Source organism: Ammodytes marinus (assembly GCF_949987685.1).
Source record: "Ammodytes marinus genome assembly, chromosome: 1".
Taxonomy (NCBI): Eukaryota; Metazoa; Chordata; class Actinopteri; order Uranoscopiformes; family Ammodytidae; genus Ammodytes; species Ammodytes marinus.
The window spans coordinates 30,308,021-30,327,434 of record NC_137230.1 but is presented as its reverse complement, the minus strand read 5'-3'; the positions used below and the strand labels follow the sequence as shown (position 1 = coordinate 30,327,434).

General features: G+C 38.9%; 2 protein-coding genes across 2 annotated transcripts; one reads left to right on the top strand and one right to left on the bottom strand.

Moving 5' to 3' along the window:
* The first annotated feature begins 2,267 nt into the window (after positions 1-2,267).
* Positions 2,268-6,468, top strand: LOC307252924 (uncharacterized protein). Its single transcript, XM_080030746.1, has 5 exons — positions 2,268-2,408; positions 3,921-4,583; positions 4,986-5,204; positions 5,312-5,390; positions 5,491-6,468. Exons 1-5 carry the CDS (start codon positions 2,312-2,314, stop codon positions 5,666-5,668), a joined length of 1,236 nt encoding a protein of 411 aa, XP_079886872.1. The 5' UTR covers positions 2,268-2,311; the 3' UTR covers positions 5,669-6,468.
* Positions 6,469-8,868: 2,400 nt separating this feature from the next.
* On the bottom strand, positions 8,869-16,356 carry slc1a2a (solute carrier family 1 member 2a; the record flags this gene model as incomplete). Its single annotated transcript, XM_080030757.1, has 10 exons — positions 16,221-16,356; positions 14,531-14,683; positions 13,133-13,383; positions 12,920-13,028; positions 12,562-12,688; positions 12,182-12,415; positions 11,206-11,400; positions 10,712-10,846; positions 9,934-10,141; positions 8,869-8,961 (listed from the first exon to the last, which is right to left on the bottom strand). Exons 1-10 carry the CDS (start codon positions 16,348-16,350, stop codon positions 8,869-8,871), a joined length of 1,635 nt encoding a protein of 544 aa, XP_079886883.1. The 5' UTR covers positions 16,351-16,356.
* Positions 16,357-19,414: the final 3,058 nt, after the last annotated feature.

The following is a 19,414-nucleotide window of genomic DNA, read 5'->3' as shown; positions in this document are numbered from 1 at the left end:
ATAGATAGATGATGTTTGATGTGTGTAAATAAAAATAAACCTAATCCCGGCTTGAAATAAGCGGCTTGAAATAAATGAATGTGCTCGAGGATGTGATCTCAGATCCCATTGGATAATCAAGTAGAGGCGAATCAATTGCGGCTGAAAAGAAACAAGAGATAACAGTGTGGCGGAGGGAGGGAGCGAGTCTGTTACAATGGCTGCCAATTGGCCTGCACATGCCCTGTGGACCTGCGCTCGCCAGACCCCACATTCTGCTTTTTTTGCAAGTATTTATCCATAAATCATTTGATTATACACATACACAGAGAAAGTCCTGTGTCGACAGAGAAATAATATGAATATGTTATCCCCGTTAAATGTTCGTCTTGTGTGAGACATTTAGCCAGCACTGCTGGTGTCTACTTTTTTCTTCAGTTTTTAAGATGTAACTTTACTTTACATTTGAGGAAAAACTTCACAAAACGAGGAGCCAAAGGTTAACTTTTTTTTGCATCAAGGCTTGCTTTTGAAAGAAAAGTGTTTCAACCAAAGTGAAATGCTGCTCTGAATCCAAATATCTCAATTATTGAGTTACCCTAATGGTAGCTGAAAACCATTGAAGTTTGAAGAATGATGAAACACATTGCAGAATGACTCAGGATTACTAATGCAAAACAAGTATTTCAACTTTTGGACCTTAAAATAATTTGTCTAAAAATTACTTGACCTCCACACATTTAGCCTGATAGGATTTGACTTCTCCCGGAATATAATGTTGCCACCTACCACACATTCACTGGACCATACTGAAAACCATTTGAATAGTGAGTCATTGGCAGTGTCTAGTAAAAACTAACTTTCTCATGCTTGATTTTTTAACCCTCAAGGTTTTCCCCTTTATGTATCATAAGTAGTATATTGCGAAATTCCAGTCTTAACAGTATCAAGAAATGAACTTTTTCTGGGTGTGGAGTGCAAGTCTGGACAAGTGCTCACCCACACTTTCTGACTAACTCATGACGACTGTCTGAAATTCACAAAGCGTTCCAGATCACCAGAGGATAATGCTCTGCAGTGACGCATCAATTTCCGCCAAATTCCAACGGATCCCAAGCAGTCCTTATTATATCATATACAGTTTGAGGCAGAATCTCTCTGGTGGGCGGGGGCCAAAAGTCTTGTGCGACATTTTTTAAACAAAACCAAGAAAACTAAGATCCTTACTTTTTTTAGAGTGACGTCAGAGTTTGAGGATAGAATGATAAGGAAATACTAATGAAAAAGGTGTTGAGTTTTGTGCTTCTCGGCAGCTGCACATAAATTATAATGTCTCCAACTAAAACATACAACTTTTTCCACTAAAACATACAACTTTTTCAGTCGACTGTCATCCAACAGATTTAATGCTTCCGTGAATGCTGTTTCACAGGGTGTGCAACATAGCTTCACTATGTCGCCTTTAAATAAACTGCTAGTTAAACGTCTGGCTTAGCATTGTGTATGTTATTTAGCCCGTCTTGGCTGACAAGAACACATTTCGTATTTTAGGTCCAGGTATTTTCATCCATACATTTGCATTTATTAAAATGCTGTAATAAACCGTTCAATTAAAAAAGTTGCACTTTCTAGTTGACACTTCTGAGTTTGAAAGTTGTTTGCATCCTAGTACTCACTGTTGTATTAAGTTGTATGTATTACTGTAAACATGTATTAACATTCATTTAGGTTTACATTTGCCTATAAGATGATGAATATGACGGGTACATTTTTATGGTAATTTCTATGGTTGTTTGGTGTGTATTTATTTTCATTTTAGGTTGTTGTGTTTTCTTATTTGTTAATATCTGGCTGCTGTATATGCATTACATTGCCTCATATACATATTGAAGTGCAGCAAGACACAGAACTTATCTTCATCAGTGCTATTGACATTTTATTCTATAGTCTAGTACATGTAACTGAAGGGGTACATTAATTATATAAGTCTGCCATATCTTGTAAGTATGATGGCATCTTTTCTGTTGCGTATCCTCTTTCACAACAACAAACTGACATCTGGATTTCCACTTAATTTTTTGTTCCGTGTCTGACGAAGAGGAAGATGGGGGGGAAAAGCGTGAGAAAGTGTGTGAGGAAGAGGGTGTGTTTACAGGTGTGCCAGCCGTCCTGTGTGTGTGTGTGTGTGTGTATGTGTGTTGCCATCCATTGTTGTACTGACGTAACACCTACCTGCCGCTGTGTATAAAAGGCAAGGCATGATTCATCCGACTCACGTATCAGTTCAGGTTGCCAAATAGTCCCTGCTCACTTCAACAGTTTACCTGAGTCCATGGCTGTATCAAGAGTTCCTGTTCTGAAGATGAGGAATCTTCTTTTTGGGCTTATTCTCGGACTTCTTGCTGTTGTTCACTCAACACCGGTTGACAGTAAGCGAATTACAACTTTCTTATTGTATGTGTTTTTTCTCAGTTGCTGAATACATCTGGCATCTCATTTTATTTATTATAAAAAGCATTGTGTGTATGTTTACAAGTTAGTAGTAGTAACCTCACAAGTCATGGGACAATGCCTATTTGTCACATGTAGATTTCCTTCAACCACCACTTGTTGTCTAACTATCTATTTGATTTTATTAGCCATGTTATTTTTTTTCTTTGAGGATTAAACTTTTTTATTAAGATCCAGATTCAGGTAATTTTTTTCTGCTTCTTTCACCATGTCAAATACTTGCTGTTGGTCCATTAATTTTTTTTTGTTTGTTGCAAAATTACCATCCTACATCTCAGCACTCATGGGTTTTGCAGTCTGGCAAATTCTTTGATACAGACCTCTGAAATTCCCATGCTGTCCCCTTGCTTACCCCGTGAGTCAGCACTTCACCTTAGGCTACCTTAGACACTCTCTCTCTCTCTCTCTCTCTCTCTCTCTCTCTCTCTCTCTCTCTCTCTCAGTATACCGGAGTAGTATTTCTTTGTTGGTGCACAGGTTTCACTGGAACCTTTATATTACACACAGAGAGCATTGTGAAATGTTCTAAGCCCATCCAGGAGGTGCATTAATGCGTATGGTTTGAGTAAGGTGAAACCAAAGATCAGCAATAAGCTGTTACACAAGTTTGGGCAACTGGTAACCTCATAGTGAACACCAGAACTGAAAATGACTGGGCAGAAATGCAGAGAAGAGATGCCTGATCCGAATCGTAGGCCTTTTTAAAAAAAAATCATTAACTTTATGTTTAATCTTAAATATTTTTTGACTTAAATCATTTAACATAGTACCAGTTAGTAGCAATAACACAATGTTAAGTGATCCATCACAAGTTAATTTAAAGAATCTTAAATACACATTATCAGCAAACATTTTTAAACAGTATAGACTAAATTAAACATTCTAGAGGAAAATGGTCCCTTAGACCGATATCCTTATACCGTTATTAATACAGTTACATAATTAGACACTTAACACACTTTAAATGAGCGAAAACATAGATTATGCACTAATTATACAGTATAGTAAATCAAATAGTCAAAAGAAATTTGTCCTTTTGCTTCCTCCTCTTTAACGGCACAAAACGGCTTCGTTCCAAAAAAAACAGCCCAAACAAACAGTCGTGGTTAGCCCTCTCGTACAAGGTGTGTCAAACGTGCGGTATGCTGTTGCCAAAACTGATGCTTTGATGAGGCTGCCCTCTCTTTTGTTTACCCCTCATGACGATTAGTCACCCGGGTTAATCATTGCCGCCTCTATCCACACCTCATCAAAGAAGATGACAAGTTTATACAAGAGTTTTGGGGCGTAGCACTGGCACGTATGCCCTGTGTGGTACGTTTGAAATATATCAATCAGGCTTGGTAATTTTCCTTTCGGCTCATGACAAGGCTGGTAATGGTAAACACTTGAGGTAACCTGTGTTTTTTTCCATCTCTCTTTTTCCTTAGCCTTGACCCAGATTCCAAAAGCAAAAGTGGAGGATGAAGTTCTCCGAGAGGTCTTGACGGACGGCTTTCTCATCGATTCGCCTTTCCCCTCTGTGCTCACGACTGAATCTCCCAGACGTAACACAACCGTTCAAGCGTCGGAGCAGCCATCTTCTGACTCCAACGAAAGTGACGAAGAAGAGGGCAGCGGGGAGAGCAGCGAGTCCGTAACCTTTCTGTCTTTCGAGCATGGAGATAACCACCATGCCACCACAACTCAGAGTGTCTCGCATGCTTCCACAGTGTTACCAAGTAACACTGAGGTCCCCAGTTCGGATACACCGTCGACCACAATACCTTGCAATAGCTCTCCAGCTCAGCCAGATGAAGCCCTAGCCAGCACCACACCAGACCAAACCACTGTCCCACAAACTACCACTGCCTCGGGCTTTGACTCCCAGAGTTCTGATTATGGGTCTGGAGATGGCGAGATGTTTGGCCAGGACCATACTACTACGAGCTCCAATACCACTTCTAGTCCTGAAGCAGGAACTAGCACCGATTCATCAACCTCCACTTCCGATTTTATCACACGCAACGAAACGCAGATGTTTGCAGGAATTGAAGAATTCGACTATGGATCAGGATCAGGAATGGGGCAGTGGACTTCAGGTCCTACTAAAGGTAAATATCCTATACCTGCTCGGATAGTATTCTATAATATTGTCTGAATTGATCTTTGCAGAAGTTTTAGCCTGTGATATTCAATTCTCAGTCAACAAATACAAAAGAACAAACTGGCAATCCTGCGTAACCCCACAAGAAAAAGAACACAGTATAAAAGTGTTATAAGAAAAAAATTATATTAGGCTTAAGTACACGTTATGCACATACGCATGTGGGCCCTTAACAGTGTATTTAAATGAAACCACCTGAGATGGTACGAGGGTCATCTTTCTTCGGTAGAACTGCTAACAACTCACAGACATCTGAACTCATAGATACTGCTTTTTTTGTAAGCTGTTAGCTGCCAAAAAAGTTGGAATTCACCAGTCTGTATTTTAACATTATATTTTATTTTGTAAGATGGAGAGAGCCCTCCTACAAGCTCCAGTACCATTGCTGGCTCCAATGAAGAAGCAACCACTAGACCATCAAACTCCTCGGACGCTAAACGCCCGCTGAAGGGTCGAGGTTTTGACGTAATTACAGAATTAGCCAAAAACAATGAGGGGGATTCTGAAAAGCGAGACGAAATATCTTCACAAACTGCGTTACCCGTTCACAAAGGACACAGTACTCCAGGTGAGTCAAGAAAAAAAATGCATTAATAAACCTAATAGAGTGATTCTTGCACAAGTTCATGACAAGTCCATCTTATTTATTTTTACCTCATTTGTTCCTATTTCCAGGTTGGATGATCATCGTCGGTTTCATTGTTGGCCTTGCAGCACTGGTTATGCTATTTGTTGCCATCGCTACAAGGGACAAGTAAGATTGAATAATACCATTACAACAAACACAACCTATATATTTTGATTAAAACTACTATGAGCATAGAACTTAATCATCATCGTTCCTTCTTGTGTAGGTGGAACGGACCAAGCCAGGCGTCCAAGGGCGCGGACAAGACTAATTCGTCGAACCAGCAGAGGGAGGTAGAGATGGAGACGTTCCTGAGCACAGACGGCCCCAGGGAGAATGGCAAGGCAGCAGAATACACAGTCATCCCCCTGGACGAGCTTCCAGAGAATTATTCATCACACTGAGGGGTTCAGAGACGAGAGATTCATCACAGACACCAAGAAAACCAAAGACTGTGTTTGAAGCAGATGAGGAACAAAAACTGACTATAGAGGGCCTGCTGCCGAGCAAAAGATTCCTGTCAACTTTCAAATGCTCCGAGACCAGTCTGAATGAGAAGAACCATTGTGTTTTGTTTTTTTTAATTTTGGTTCTTGCTGACTTCGAAAAAGTTTGTTTGGTATATATTTACTTTGGAACTACAGCAACACTTTGGTTGATATACTGTATTTATTGCCATGTCTACACTTTATTATCTATTACAAATACAAAACTGGTCGGGTCGTATGCACAAATTCCGTTTATTTCCAACACAGCTGTAAAGTTTCATTTCCTGTAAATAATTAATATGTTGTTTGTTTTTTATATTGAAAACTGTGTTGTGGATTGTAATTTATATAAAGCTGATCTGTTTTTTCCCCCGCATTCAATGTGGAAGCTGGACAGTGCTCAGCCCACCAGCTTCCCCCTTCACAGCCTACACAGCACTCCAGCTGCTGCAAGAGACACTGGGTGAATGTTTATAATGCTGTATATATATCGCATCCTCCCTCATATGAGAAATAAACACAGCGGCAGCTCATCAATAAACATTTATTTGTTTCCATTCATATTTACACACAAGTATTAAAACATTTGCACACGTTCAGTCCATTCGCCTGACAAATATTTGTGCGCACTGCCGAAGTGTATTTAGTAGAAGTGCCTTCAATCCTGCTTGAATTCAGTCAAAGTCAAAATAAATTGTACATTACAATGAATGTCAGACATGAGAGCAATATGTGCATAGAACAAAAATGAAAGATAGAAAATGTTAAGTATGATAATCTAAATTTCACATGTTCATAGAAAAACACTTGCTACATTAGACCAGTTGACTAAGAACATATTCTCTTTTAGATCAAGGCCCAATTTCAAATAAAATAGGATGAAGAGTTGCAATCACTTAATAGGTGGCTTTTTGAGATAAATCAGGGCGTAATCACTCTCTTCCATTTTGAAGGAAGGATTTGCTTGAGCCTAACACTGGGAGGCTGCCTGAGGTCTCACAACATGTAGACATTATGTAGCTGCCAGCACCAATGTTCCCAAAAAAAAACGTGCCTAATAATGTGCTCATAAACATGCAGATGACCACATCTGCAATGAGGCAATAACAATATTCACTCATTAAACAAGTGATAAATATTGGGATTTTTCAGTATTTTCAGCTCAAATTTTTCCCTCAAAACTGATCAATGTAATGCATTTTGTGTCAATAAATAAATAACCCTATTGCTCTATCACAACCTAGTGAGAAAACTAGTGGCCGTCAACATTACACACATCGGTGTATGAGTGTGTGTATGAATGGGTGAATGTGGTAAGATATGTAAATCGATTTGGGGCTGAGAAAATCGCCTAGAAAAGCGCTAAATAAGTCAAGTCCATTTACCATTTACCATTATACTAACATTGTTACGAACATATATAAGTCTTTATAGAAACCTTTAGCATAGCAAAAACAATTCTTAAGATGACATAGAAGGTCAAATTCTATACATGTATACACTTTATCTAAAGAGGGTATATACACAAAGTGCAAGGAGGCACTTTAAACATGAATGAATGAGTAATCCTGTTCTCACCTAGGTTTAACCAGAGTTACACTCAAAAACATGTACATATTCAGTCATCATCCAATGACCTTGTGGTTATGTCTAAATTTAAATTAATGAGTGCTGGGGACAGAATTTGTGTGCACGTGCTAAACAGGCGTGACCATAGCTAAATGTATGTATTTATTATTCTTATTATTATATTTTGTATTATCTGCCGTGTAAAAACTAAACCCTGCTTCCCTTCACCCAGAGTGAGGAAGGCCCAGCCATCCTCAGTGTAGTAAAGCTGGAAGGTACAGAAACTGGACTTCATCGACTAAAATGGGAGTCCCAATATTCCATTGAAATGAATAATGGTAACTTTTATTGAGAAATGTGTTAGTCATCACACTGACTGCACTTTGCAGTTGACGTTGTCAAGGCAAGGTTGTCATATAGCAAATAAATAAACAGTTTGAAATAAAACACAGAGCAATGCAATGGCCCACTGAGAGTCCGGGAGACATCCCCCTTCTCTCATTGAACCTCCAACTCTCTTTCTTCGTTAATCTTTCTCTCAGGAACACATATGAACACAAATACATTCCAGAACACAAGCATACATTTTGACTACAAACATAAACTCAGTGCTTTGCTCAGGAAGAACATGTATATATATTTATATACATATATACACAAAAAAAAGGTAAATAAAGAACTGGGAGGGCCCCCTTCACAACAACACATCCTGTACTGTTTGTTGCCAGATTTAGAGGTCACACGTTCTCCTGACTGATGGCCTAAGTCCTAAGCTTTGCTTCTTAAGCGTGACGATGTGTTCGACGTCAAGGAGTTAATCCCATAAGTGGAAGAGTCAAAGTTAATGCAGTGTTTAGCTGTCCCGCACTTGCATCAGGATGCCACACAAAGTTTCATTCAGTCCACGGTCTGTTCAGGTAAATCCAGTTTGCAGGTTTAAAAAAAATTAAAAATGTTTACAGACATTTTATTAGAAGACAGAACGTGTCTGAAATCAAAAACACACAAAACCAATGAAAGTGACAAGTCTGTCTTATACTGATGATCCAACTTGTACACTATCTCTCACTTTGTCCTTGCCTAACATTTACCTGACAAGGCCATCATCCTCACCCTTTAAGCTATTAAGCAAATTCCTTGATACAAAAAGGAGATGTTGGACAAGGTAGAATAATTATTATTTGTTGAGAGAAATGGAAGCTTGCAGCAGCACCAAGTAAGGCCCTGAGTGTTGTCAAACCAATGATTTATTCATCTAAACAAAGTGCATGAGATGCACCAGTGCATTACAGTGTTTGTGTCTAGTTAGCGCAAATGCACAACTTAGTACAAGTTGGTGAATCATCTGTAGTTTGCTCCAGTGTCTACTCAGCGGGTTAACTGAAAGAAAGGGACTGTTTGTTCTTACAGTACTTGAGACTCTGCAATCTCTCACTTTTTTATTTTCTTAATTTTGTATATGATATATATATATATATTTAAAGTTGTGTCCTCACATAGTAAAAGCTGTTGGACTCAGGGTAAGGCGAAGCAGCTTCTGGATCTGCTTACCCGCATTTCCACGGTCCCTCCTCAACAAGAGAGAACTCTGGAGTCCTGCCATTTAACTCTGCAGTCTTGCCATTTCTGCCCATGGTGTCCTGTAAGCAATTATCAAGAACATCTAACTATCTGCGCCAAGGCACTGTCATTTACAAACCGTCAACGGTTGGGAGCAGAGAAGCCATTGCTTCATTACAGTCAGGCCATGACCTTGGTGTGTGTATGGGTGTGCTGTTTCATGTCAATGTTGACTTTCAGATACAAAATGATATGAAAACAAGCAGAATTATTGTTTTTTTTAAAGTTGGCCATGTATTTTATGGATTCTCTGCCCAACCGAATTACAATACTCCAATAATCAGAATGCAACTTTAGCATCAGAAAAAAAGTTGCATCATATAGACAATACAATGAAATATCTACACATGTAATATGTATTGGTGAAATTCTATAGAAAAAACTACAATTCTTTATTTGTCTGTTAAGATATGGATAGGAAAGGCTTTCCATTTCATGAATGGATGCATCACTTTAGATGAAACATGGTGAAAATAGCAGTCTTTATGTGTACCACTGGTTAGAAAAAAACTCTTTAAAAAAATTGTCAATTATTGAAAACTGCAATTTGGTCAGGGCTGCCACAAATACATGTCCGATTTAGTTGACAAAAAAAGGTCTTAATAAGGTCAAGACATAACACCAAAAACAAGTCAACAATAATTGGGTACAAGAAAACGCATGGTTGACGCTTAACAATAAACACGTCCCTTTCGATTTCATGAGAGGGAAACAGAGTTTCTGAGGATAATAAATGACAAAGTTTATAATAATAGTTGTTATGTTATAGAACACAAAAAACTGCTTTTTCACATGTTTGACAGGTGAACAAATAAATATTGAAATATTTATTCCGCTTTTTCACCCTTAAAAAAAAATACTATTCACATAAACACAGTTACACCGATGCAATAAGTCACATAAAAAAAAGAAACACAAACACAGACACAGAAACAAAGCTGGGGGAGGATTCTCTACATACACGTCTCTATGTCCGTTAACTGGAAATGTACCTTGCAGTCGTCTATCAAGATTGAGTTGTGGTTGGTGTACATGTTCTGGTTGCTGTTATTTTCTAAAAAGGATTGTGTCTTTTCCATCTCATAGTCCTCGCGGGGGTTCTGGGCATCCAGCTCGTCCAGCTCATCTTTGGAAAGGTGGTACACGATACCGGCTCCATACGAGTCACCCACCACATTCACTGAGGTACGGAATCGATCCCTGCATGTGGGAGAGGAAGGTGGCATGGAAGGACGCAAGGAAGTAATTCATAAAACAAACTCACACTCATTTTTCTTTGACATAGTTTTTGTTTTGTTATTTTAAAGCCCCCTATAAACCCACATCTATAAAATCCTAAATTGCAAAAAAAGAGTTACGTAGTTGCATCAATCCAAATGAAAGATATTGTCATTTAAGTTCTTAAAACTTTACAGAAATGTGGTTTACTCGCCCAAACGTTTTACAAAAACAATGACTGATGCCATGGAGAGCATTTGATTGGGCCCACACAGTCCTGTCAAACAGCCGAAAAGTAAAAAAGCTGTTTTTTAACAACGTTTTTTTTAAACTTGTGAACATTTATTGTCAATCAGATTTTTGTTAAAACTTATTAAGACAGCCAACTTGGATATCGTATTGATTTTTAGTATGTTATAGCATATTTCCAGAGGCTTTAAATAGTGAGTAAGATTTTTCAAAACTGATTTCAATTCCAAAGACTGTGCATGGTACAGGAATGTGTCTGCATTTATTTTTAAATTATAGTATTTGTGTTGATGTTGAACTTACAGCAGCCAGTCGACAGCGACCAGGAGGCTGATGTCCTGAGTGGGCAGCCCCACCGCCGTGAGGATCAGAAGCATGGTCACTAGTCCCGCACTGGGGATACTGGCTGCCCCCACACTGGCCAGGGTGGCTGTCATACTACAATAGGAGACAAGGTCAACTGTCAGCAGGAAACACCACAGGTTGTAAAGCTCCATCATACCACTGACAAAATACACTTTTTAGTCTAGAGTGTAGAGTGCCTGACTAAAATCATATCAACTCATCTTTATTAAATTGAAATTGATTGTGAGACGCATAGGCGTAATGAAAGAAACATCCATAGAGATTTTCTGTATTTTACACCCTTTTTATCATATACATGTTTCAGTATGTTTTATAGGTGTTCGATATATAATATAATATAATATACCCTTTTGAGCAGGATATGGCAAATGTATTGCCAAAACGCTACCTCGCGAATGGGTTGTGATATCTTTCTGTAGTCTCATTCTCACCTGACAGTAACAATCTGACTCCAGTCAAGTTCGATGGCGTTCATCTGAGCAATAAAGATGGCTGCCACAGCCTCATAAAGTGCTGTTCCGTCCATGTTGATGGTGGCACCAACTGGCAGGACAAAGCGGGTCACTCTCTTGTCGATGCCAAGGTTCTCCTCTAAGCAGCGGAAGGTGACGGGCAGGGTACCGGCACTATGTGGAAATTAAACAAGAAGAAATACTTTTTTTCAATGAAAGTTACAAACAGCATGTAGCGTGGTTAAGTTGGCAAACTCCGCACCCACATTTGACCCCAAAATACTTAGTATAATAATACAATAAACTTGCATAATAAATCAAATACTTTACAACAAATGATAGGCTTATTTGACTGGGTTACAGTTGATGTAGCAATCACTTTCAGTCTTCATTCTGTACTAAAATAAATTTGATCTGAACTGGTATGGGAATTTATTAATTTTATTTAATGATCTAATTTTAAATTCAATTGATTGTTATAGTTTAAGGATTTCATGTTTAACTTTACCAAAAAACATATATTAGTTTAAATTTACTTGAAGGTTAGTACAATTTTCTTTTAAGGGTAGATCTCATAAAGAAAATAGCAGTTGTGACTCAGCAGTTTTTCTTTTCTTTTTTGTCTGACATTAATAAGTGTTTCTCATGGATGAAGGAGCAGTGAACAAGCCCCAACTTAAGAAAACTGAGCTCTTTTTAGGAGGGGAAAGAGTGCATATACAGTATATCATGAATAAAATATAAAGGAAATACTGTATACCGGTTTGCAAAGCCACTCAGCTGGTGCTGGCAAGACCAATTCATGGTTACCATTTTAAAGGTCTATATGGCCAAGAATGAAATTGGATCGGATTATACACAAAAACATGCAGCACAGTGACACAGCATTGACAGATGGGGCACATAGTCTGAATCCTACAGTAAAAACAGGAACAAAGGCAGAATTCCGTCATACCTTGACGCTGTTCCAAGAGCTGTGACCCAAGCTTGGAAGATTCCCATGAAGAACGTGAAGGGGTTTTCTCTTACTATCACAAAATATATCAGCGGAAGAAAGATGCCTCCATGGATGACGAGCCCCACTATCACAGTGACCATGTACATCCCCAGCTGCTTCGCAACCACCTCCAAGTCAGCAATGGAGATGATCTTCCCACATATGAGGCAGGCAATACCAATGGGGGAGTACCTGAAAATAGACACAGGATATATATTTGTGGTTAGGATTCTTATATGTCTGCAGGGATATTTTTATTATGGAGAGCAAAAAGCAGGATAAGAGTGTTGCGACGTCACTGCATGTGGAGTGATATGCCTGAAGTGGACGGCACTTACCACATAATTGCGCCGACGAGCTTCATGACAATCTCGTTCAGGATGTTGAAAAATTCCAACATCAGCCTGGCCCTTTCTCCCATTTTCCCCATGATGATTCCGAAAGCAATAAAAAATCCAATCAAACCTGTAAGAAACAGAATACAGTCGTCATTATAAATGAGTGTTGGGAAAAAATACCTGTGTTGTCTACAGACCTGGATCCAGCCGCGGGTACATTTTCAAAGATTTTCTCTAATTAACGGATTTTCTAGCATTGGTGGAGGTCTGGGTTATGTGTTTTCGAGTTAACATGTAGTTGAAAAGTGAGGATTTCTCTTCAGTTTTATAGCGGGTGTGCTGTTTACTTTTCACCTACCCAGGACATTCATCCCACTCTTGAACTGAAGCGACCTTTTGACTGTGAACTGTGGCGGTGCTCTGGTTCTGTTAGTGGGCACCGGTATCTTAGTGGATACTGTTTGGATCTGGACAAGAAGCAAAAAGAAAAGACCAAACCGTTGAAAGCAACTGACCTATGAATCACACTTCCTATGTTAGTGGCTGAAAATATTAAGATTGACTCCAGTACCTGCTGAAAGCATGCCTGCACCAAGTTCTCTGGGAAGAGATTTCGCATGAGATCCAAGAGAGCATCCATGCTGGACACGTCGTCGTTCTTCTTGCCCTGGCCCAGATTGGCCTTGAGCTTTGGGTTCCCTGGATGGATGACCAGCACCAGGATCACTCCCAGCACCGCCGCGATCACCGTGGTGGACATGTAGTACACCATGGCCCTGGTGCCTAGGCGGCCGCTGGATTTGGCATCCAAACCGGCAAGTCCTGTTGGTGTAATATGTTTAACAAGAAATAAAGTAAGTGTCCAATGTTATAAAAGAGACTAAATTCTACTCTATGTCTTTGCATGGAATTATATTTTTTCGATTGTGATGGACTCGATTTTCTTAGAGTCAATTGTTTTAAAATCAATGCAGTACAGTAAGTAGAAACCTTCTCTCCAGGTAGTGATGCAATAACTCTGATCAAAACATGACAATTAAGCTGATGAGCTCCTTCCTTGTGTTTGCTCATGTTAAACTGCGAAGCCTCCATTAACAAGTCTCACCTTATTGAGAGAAGAGTTGCTAGTGTTGTGATTGTGACTGTGACTGTGTTGTTGTCTGTGAGGACTTCTTGTCCAGACCTATTGGAAAAACTATTTCTGCACCGGGAACTGTCATATGGATTGCTTCCGAAGTGAGATCAATTATATTTGACATTTGTACTAAGTGGTTCAATAACTTCTGAATTCATTTTCTAATTATCCAGTGTGACAACAAGTTTGTCAAAACATGTCTGCAGTTGGGGGCGCCCTTAGCTCAGTTGGTAGGGCATCCCCCTCCCGGGCCGAGCCCAGTAGCAGACCCGGGTTCGATTCCCGCCCGCGGTCATACTCTGCATGTCACTCCCCTCTCTGCCCCATTTCACCTCTGTCTCTTCACACTATCAATAAAGCATGACAAAATGCCAAAAAATGCCAAAAAAACAAACATGTCTGCAGTTATCTAGTTTAGCGTGAATGCAAAGCATAATAAACGAGATGCATGGTTTTCCTATATTCCAACAAAGGACTTCCAGATGTTTGCATCTCTTTAATTTGCATTCATATGTATTTCAATCAAAATCTCCCCAGCAATATTATCACATAGGAAACGTGGCCATGTATTTTTTTTACTTTTTTACAGATTTTGAAGTCCTAGTTTTATGTTTTGAACTAGTACAAAGTTTGTGAAGTATGGAAAAACGGTAACATCTGTGTATGTGAATTCCTTCTGTCCTCCACACAGGTCTTTTTAAGATGTTTTTTTTTTATTAACTACCCTCTCTTTAATCTCTCCCACTGCAGCCAAACTCCCAGGTAGTAACAAGTTGCACCATGTGTTGTGTGAATTTAGCAGAACATTCGCAGCAGCAACTGTTCCTCACCCACCTGTGACCAGACTGGAAACAACGAGAGGCAGAATCAGCATCTTCAACATCCTCATTAGGATCTCCCCGGGGAAGGAGATCATCATCACAACATCAGCAGGCAGAGGCGATATGTGCCGCAGCAGCATTCCGGTAATGGAACCCAGAAATACACCTGATTGGGTGAGAAAAAAACACAAAGCCTGTGACTTTAAGCCACAAGATACTGACCGTGAACTAGGGCTGTGTCAAAAAATCGATATATCGATATATCGCGATACTTTGTTTCGCGATATCAGTATCGATTTTTATAACTAAAAATATATATTTTATTTTTTATTTTTTTATGATTTTATTTTTTATTTTTTTGCTTGTCAAGGCTTTATTGACAGTGCAGAGATACAGATATGAAATGGGGCAGAGAGGGAATGAAATGCAGAGAACAACCACGGTCAGATTCAAACCCATGTCTGCTGTCAGGCCTGAGCCTCTAGGATACTGACTATTGAAGTTAGATCAGTTTTGTTTATAAGAATACTTAAGATTCACTGTGTCACAAAAGCACACTGATGTGTTTTCATTTTCATTGTGTCCTGTACAGTTAGTACAAGAGTGAATTGGATTTGTTATTTTGATGTTATGGCAGCTGCAGCAGTGTTTGATCATTTACCAAAACCAAAAAAAAGGAAGAAAATAGTAAAGGAAGTTGTAAATGAAATAGTTTTGACTTCATTTGTCTGTGCAATTATTAATATATTGTGCTGGTATGTTTGACAAGGCAACTTGTTTATGGAATATTGCAATATATCGTGATATATCAAGATACACAATATATCGTGATATATCGTATTGTGACCAGTGTATCGGGATACGTATCGTATCGCGAAGTCCTTGACGATACCTAGCCCCGGCGTGAACACTCAAAGCATCTGAATAACAATGTATTGACATCTGTGGGGAATAAACTCTCACCTTTTTGCTTGTTAGTGTACTATTTAACAGCACAACCTTGACACTTATAGATATTGAGATTATTGTTAAATGTTAAACTTCACAAAATAACTTGTGTATCGCCCACACAGCCGAAACATACCATTGATCCAAATGTTTTCCCTATCATTGTAAATATCTCAACTGATGTTGCAATAAAAATAATACAAAGGACAGCACCTCTTCCACGTTTAGTTTGACTCCGATACATAAAAAAAACGTTGAATTGGTTTTCCTATTTGCACTTTAAATACATTATGACTGAGGACCAGGGTAAACTAATGGAGTTGTGTGTAATTTAAACATTAAGAAAGGCTGGGATGTATTTTCACATTTTGCTGTTATGCACTAAAGCAGTTTTGTCTCCTTGGAGGACAGCACCATTGACTCAGTGGTTAACACTATTGTCAGCAAGATGATCCTGGATTTGAAAGACTGGGGCCCTTCCGAGTGAAGTCTGTATCTTTTCTTATTTTTCAAGGGTGGATGGATTTATTTTTCTCCCGACGTTCCAGTTTCTTTCCACAAGAAAAGCTAATAGCCTGCAGGTGTAAATGTGGTTGCCTGCCTGGGTGTGTTAGCAGTGATGGCCTAACAACCTATCAACAGTGTACGCTGGTTTTTGTCTTGGCTCAAGCCAACCCTCCCCCGGACACAGAGTATAAGCAAGAGTAGCAAATTGGAACGAGTATGGATGGAAGTAGCAAGAACAAAAAACTTACCTAGGATTGTGAGAGTCAAAACCATGTTCTTCATGAGTTTATCACACATAGTGCCACATAAACTCATCTCAGAGTCTTCTTTGGGCCCCAGGTGGCTTTCGTCCATCCTGACTTCCACTTGCTTCTGCATTTTGTTGGCACTGAAATAACTAAAGAATGAGAAGAAGAAAAGCTGATATTAATTATTAGGAGAGTTTTAGGTTGCAACATACTCAATGGCTCAACTACTTGGGGAACACCGCAGTTAAGAGTCTTGTTGGAGTTCTACCTTCAAATGAGAGTATTCCATTGTTACTGAGTATTATCATTAGGTAATTAATGGGGGCACATGCACACATGATTAGATTCAATTAACTCTGCATAATATGAATTCTGAACGCATGCAAATTTGTTAAAAAATAAATAAAAAAAAAAAAGTTTCCAGATGGCCTTTCATAATTAGCAACTGACATTACCAAACAACTATCACATAATTAATAAAGAGCCTGTTTACGATCTGCATTTTAAACAAATTATTCCAGTTTTGCTCTATAAATATGAATAAACACAACACCAGCTGTTACTCATACCCCCCTCCCCACCACTACCACTGTCGCTGCTGCTGCTTCTGTTGGATGTTTATTCAAAGTAATTCAAGAACATTTGAGATATTCTGTTTCTTTGTTTATTGAAAAAAGGAGCATTTAAACTTGCATCTGAAGTTGTATAAGGGCATGTGCTATATAGTGGTGATTTTGTTTTTCACAAGCAACTACTTTATACATACAGTTGTGTATGTTTAGTGCTCTGTCCCTTTATAGGATTTTACAGGTAATTTCAATGCGTCCCTTCCACTTAGTGCTTCATCATGTCAGTGAAGAAAGAAAGTATCTCAGGTTTGTTGTGGTCTGGCGTAAAGCCTCTTTGACTTAAAGATCAGCTCTCCCCCGTGGAGCCTTGTAATCCTCTGTAGAACACAGAGGTGCACAGTTATGCAACAGCCCTTGTCCTGTGGACACTTGACCTTGATGACTTGAACACCTGGAATATCAATGCTGGCAAGCGAACAAATCAGAAAGAATACTACAGTTTCAACTCAGCAGTTTGTGGATTAAGAGTTTCTTCAACAAAACTAACTTCCCTTCAGGACATTTCACAGCATATTGGGGAGATGAAGCATAAACTATAGATGGTAAAGACACATATTGTACTAATATTCCCACATTCAATAACTTGCTTGGTAATTCAATATTTAAATGACTTTCTGTGCAGTAAACGAACAAGGAACATATGAGGTGAGGACAGAGCAACTGCCAAGTCAATCGCGGCCGTCTGATACGCTGTCCTCTCTAACATTAACAAGGCTTAAGCCTTTTTAAAGAGGATATAATTAGCACCTGCAGCACACAGCTGATTGTGTTATGTAACAGAAAAGGGGCTTCCCAGGAAAAGTCAAGGTGTCACCAACACCTGCCTGACCAATGTTATGCAGGAGATTAGGAATTTGAATTTGGCTTTGTTTATGTACCACAGATTAGCTAGAAACTCAATGAACAAATTGTTTAAGACCAAACACTCTGCATGAGTTAGCAAATGTAGGCAGTTTGCCACCAACAATGTCAATGCTTGCAAAGGTGAAATATATGTTTCTCAATGAAGGCTGGTTATGGTAAAATCTAAAGAAAAAGCATCATAACATCTTTATCAATGCATCACCAATAAGATTAATACATATCTATTAACATGCAGTAGACCACAGTTATTATTGTATTGTAGATTAATCATTAAGCTTTTCATCTACACAGGAGCTGCCGAACATTATCTTAATGTCAACTCTTCAATGACAGTGTTTTGATGACTCACCACATAAACTACTACCACATCATTATCTGCTACTAATAATGCTTACCAGTTGATTTGTAAATTGCTTTAGATTGAAATTGTCGTCAAGTAGATCTACTACACGGTCATCGGCGTCAGTGACAATGATAACAAATTCATGGCTAAATCCAGTCAGTATCTCCCAGAAAAAAAGTACGTTATCCCTTCTGAAAGGACTGTTCAGTACTTAAAAATCAAGAGATGGCTTCTTCCTCAACATTGGATGTATAAACACAATCACAGACACGTCCTCGTTGAGCTGCAGGGAGGTGCATGAAGGTAAACTGACTAACCTGGAGGGATGACAGGATTCTCCCAGACAGGAAGGGTGGAGTCAAACTGCCAAGATTAGCAAGAGAGTGAAAATCCTTGTTGGTGTCTTTTCTCTTTTGTTTCTCCTTCTTCTTAACCTGGTGTTATTTGTTTACTTCTCCTTCCAGAGAGAGAATGCTATCCATTGCCTTTACTATCAAAAGTTATATGACGGGTTTCAACTCGACCGGAAACACAACTCGTGTTGGGATGTTTCAGAAAGCTTATTCGATTTTATGAATTAGAAAAAAAGAACAAATCAAAACAATGCGTATGGACAGTTTTTTAAGCATCCATTTGCCACATTTACAGCCTTTAGTGCATCATTTAATTATAAGTTGTGAAGTGCACGGTCTGCAGAACTTTGTTGTGTACAGTCCTTACAAATGAATTGCCAAGGGTTTTTAAAACACTGGCATTCGCTAAGAACACAATCCCTTAAGATGTTTCCAGTACCTAACACAGAGGGCTGCCATGACAGGTTCTCAGCTAATAACATTTAGGGGGAGACAAATGGGACATTCATAAAGTGTTGCTGTTTTGTGAATCTGTATCAGGTAACCCTGTTTATAATGGCTGATCAAATGTAAACTTTGCATCTATGCCGCCATGCAGATAATGAAACATTTCTTGATACTACTCCTGAGTATCAATCCAAAAAACAGGTCTTGAAAATATGGGCTTCTTGCAAACAAATCCATGTTTTTTCGTAATGTGAAATGGTTTGCACTTTGGTTAAAATTAAGATGAAGGCATGAATTTAAGATATAATGTCAGGTTCTCAATTAATCTTAGGGATGGAGTTCACAACTCTTTTAGCATGATACAAGTTGATATAAATAATATTAAATCAGACATCAGTTCTGGTTTATATTTGGGACAGACCTCTTATTTCTTACTGATTTAAATGTAGGTTTTGGCAAGCAGGTAACTTCGGTCAATTCTGTTCCACAGTTTAAACCAACATGGGATTGCTGGAGATGAATACAACAAATGCAAATGAATAGCAAATCAGGGCAAAT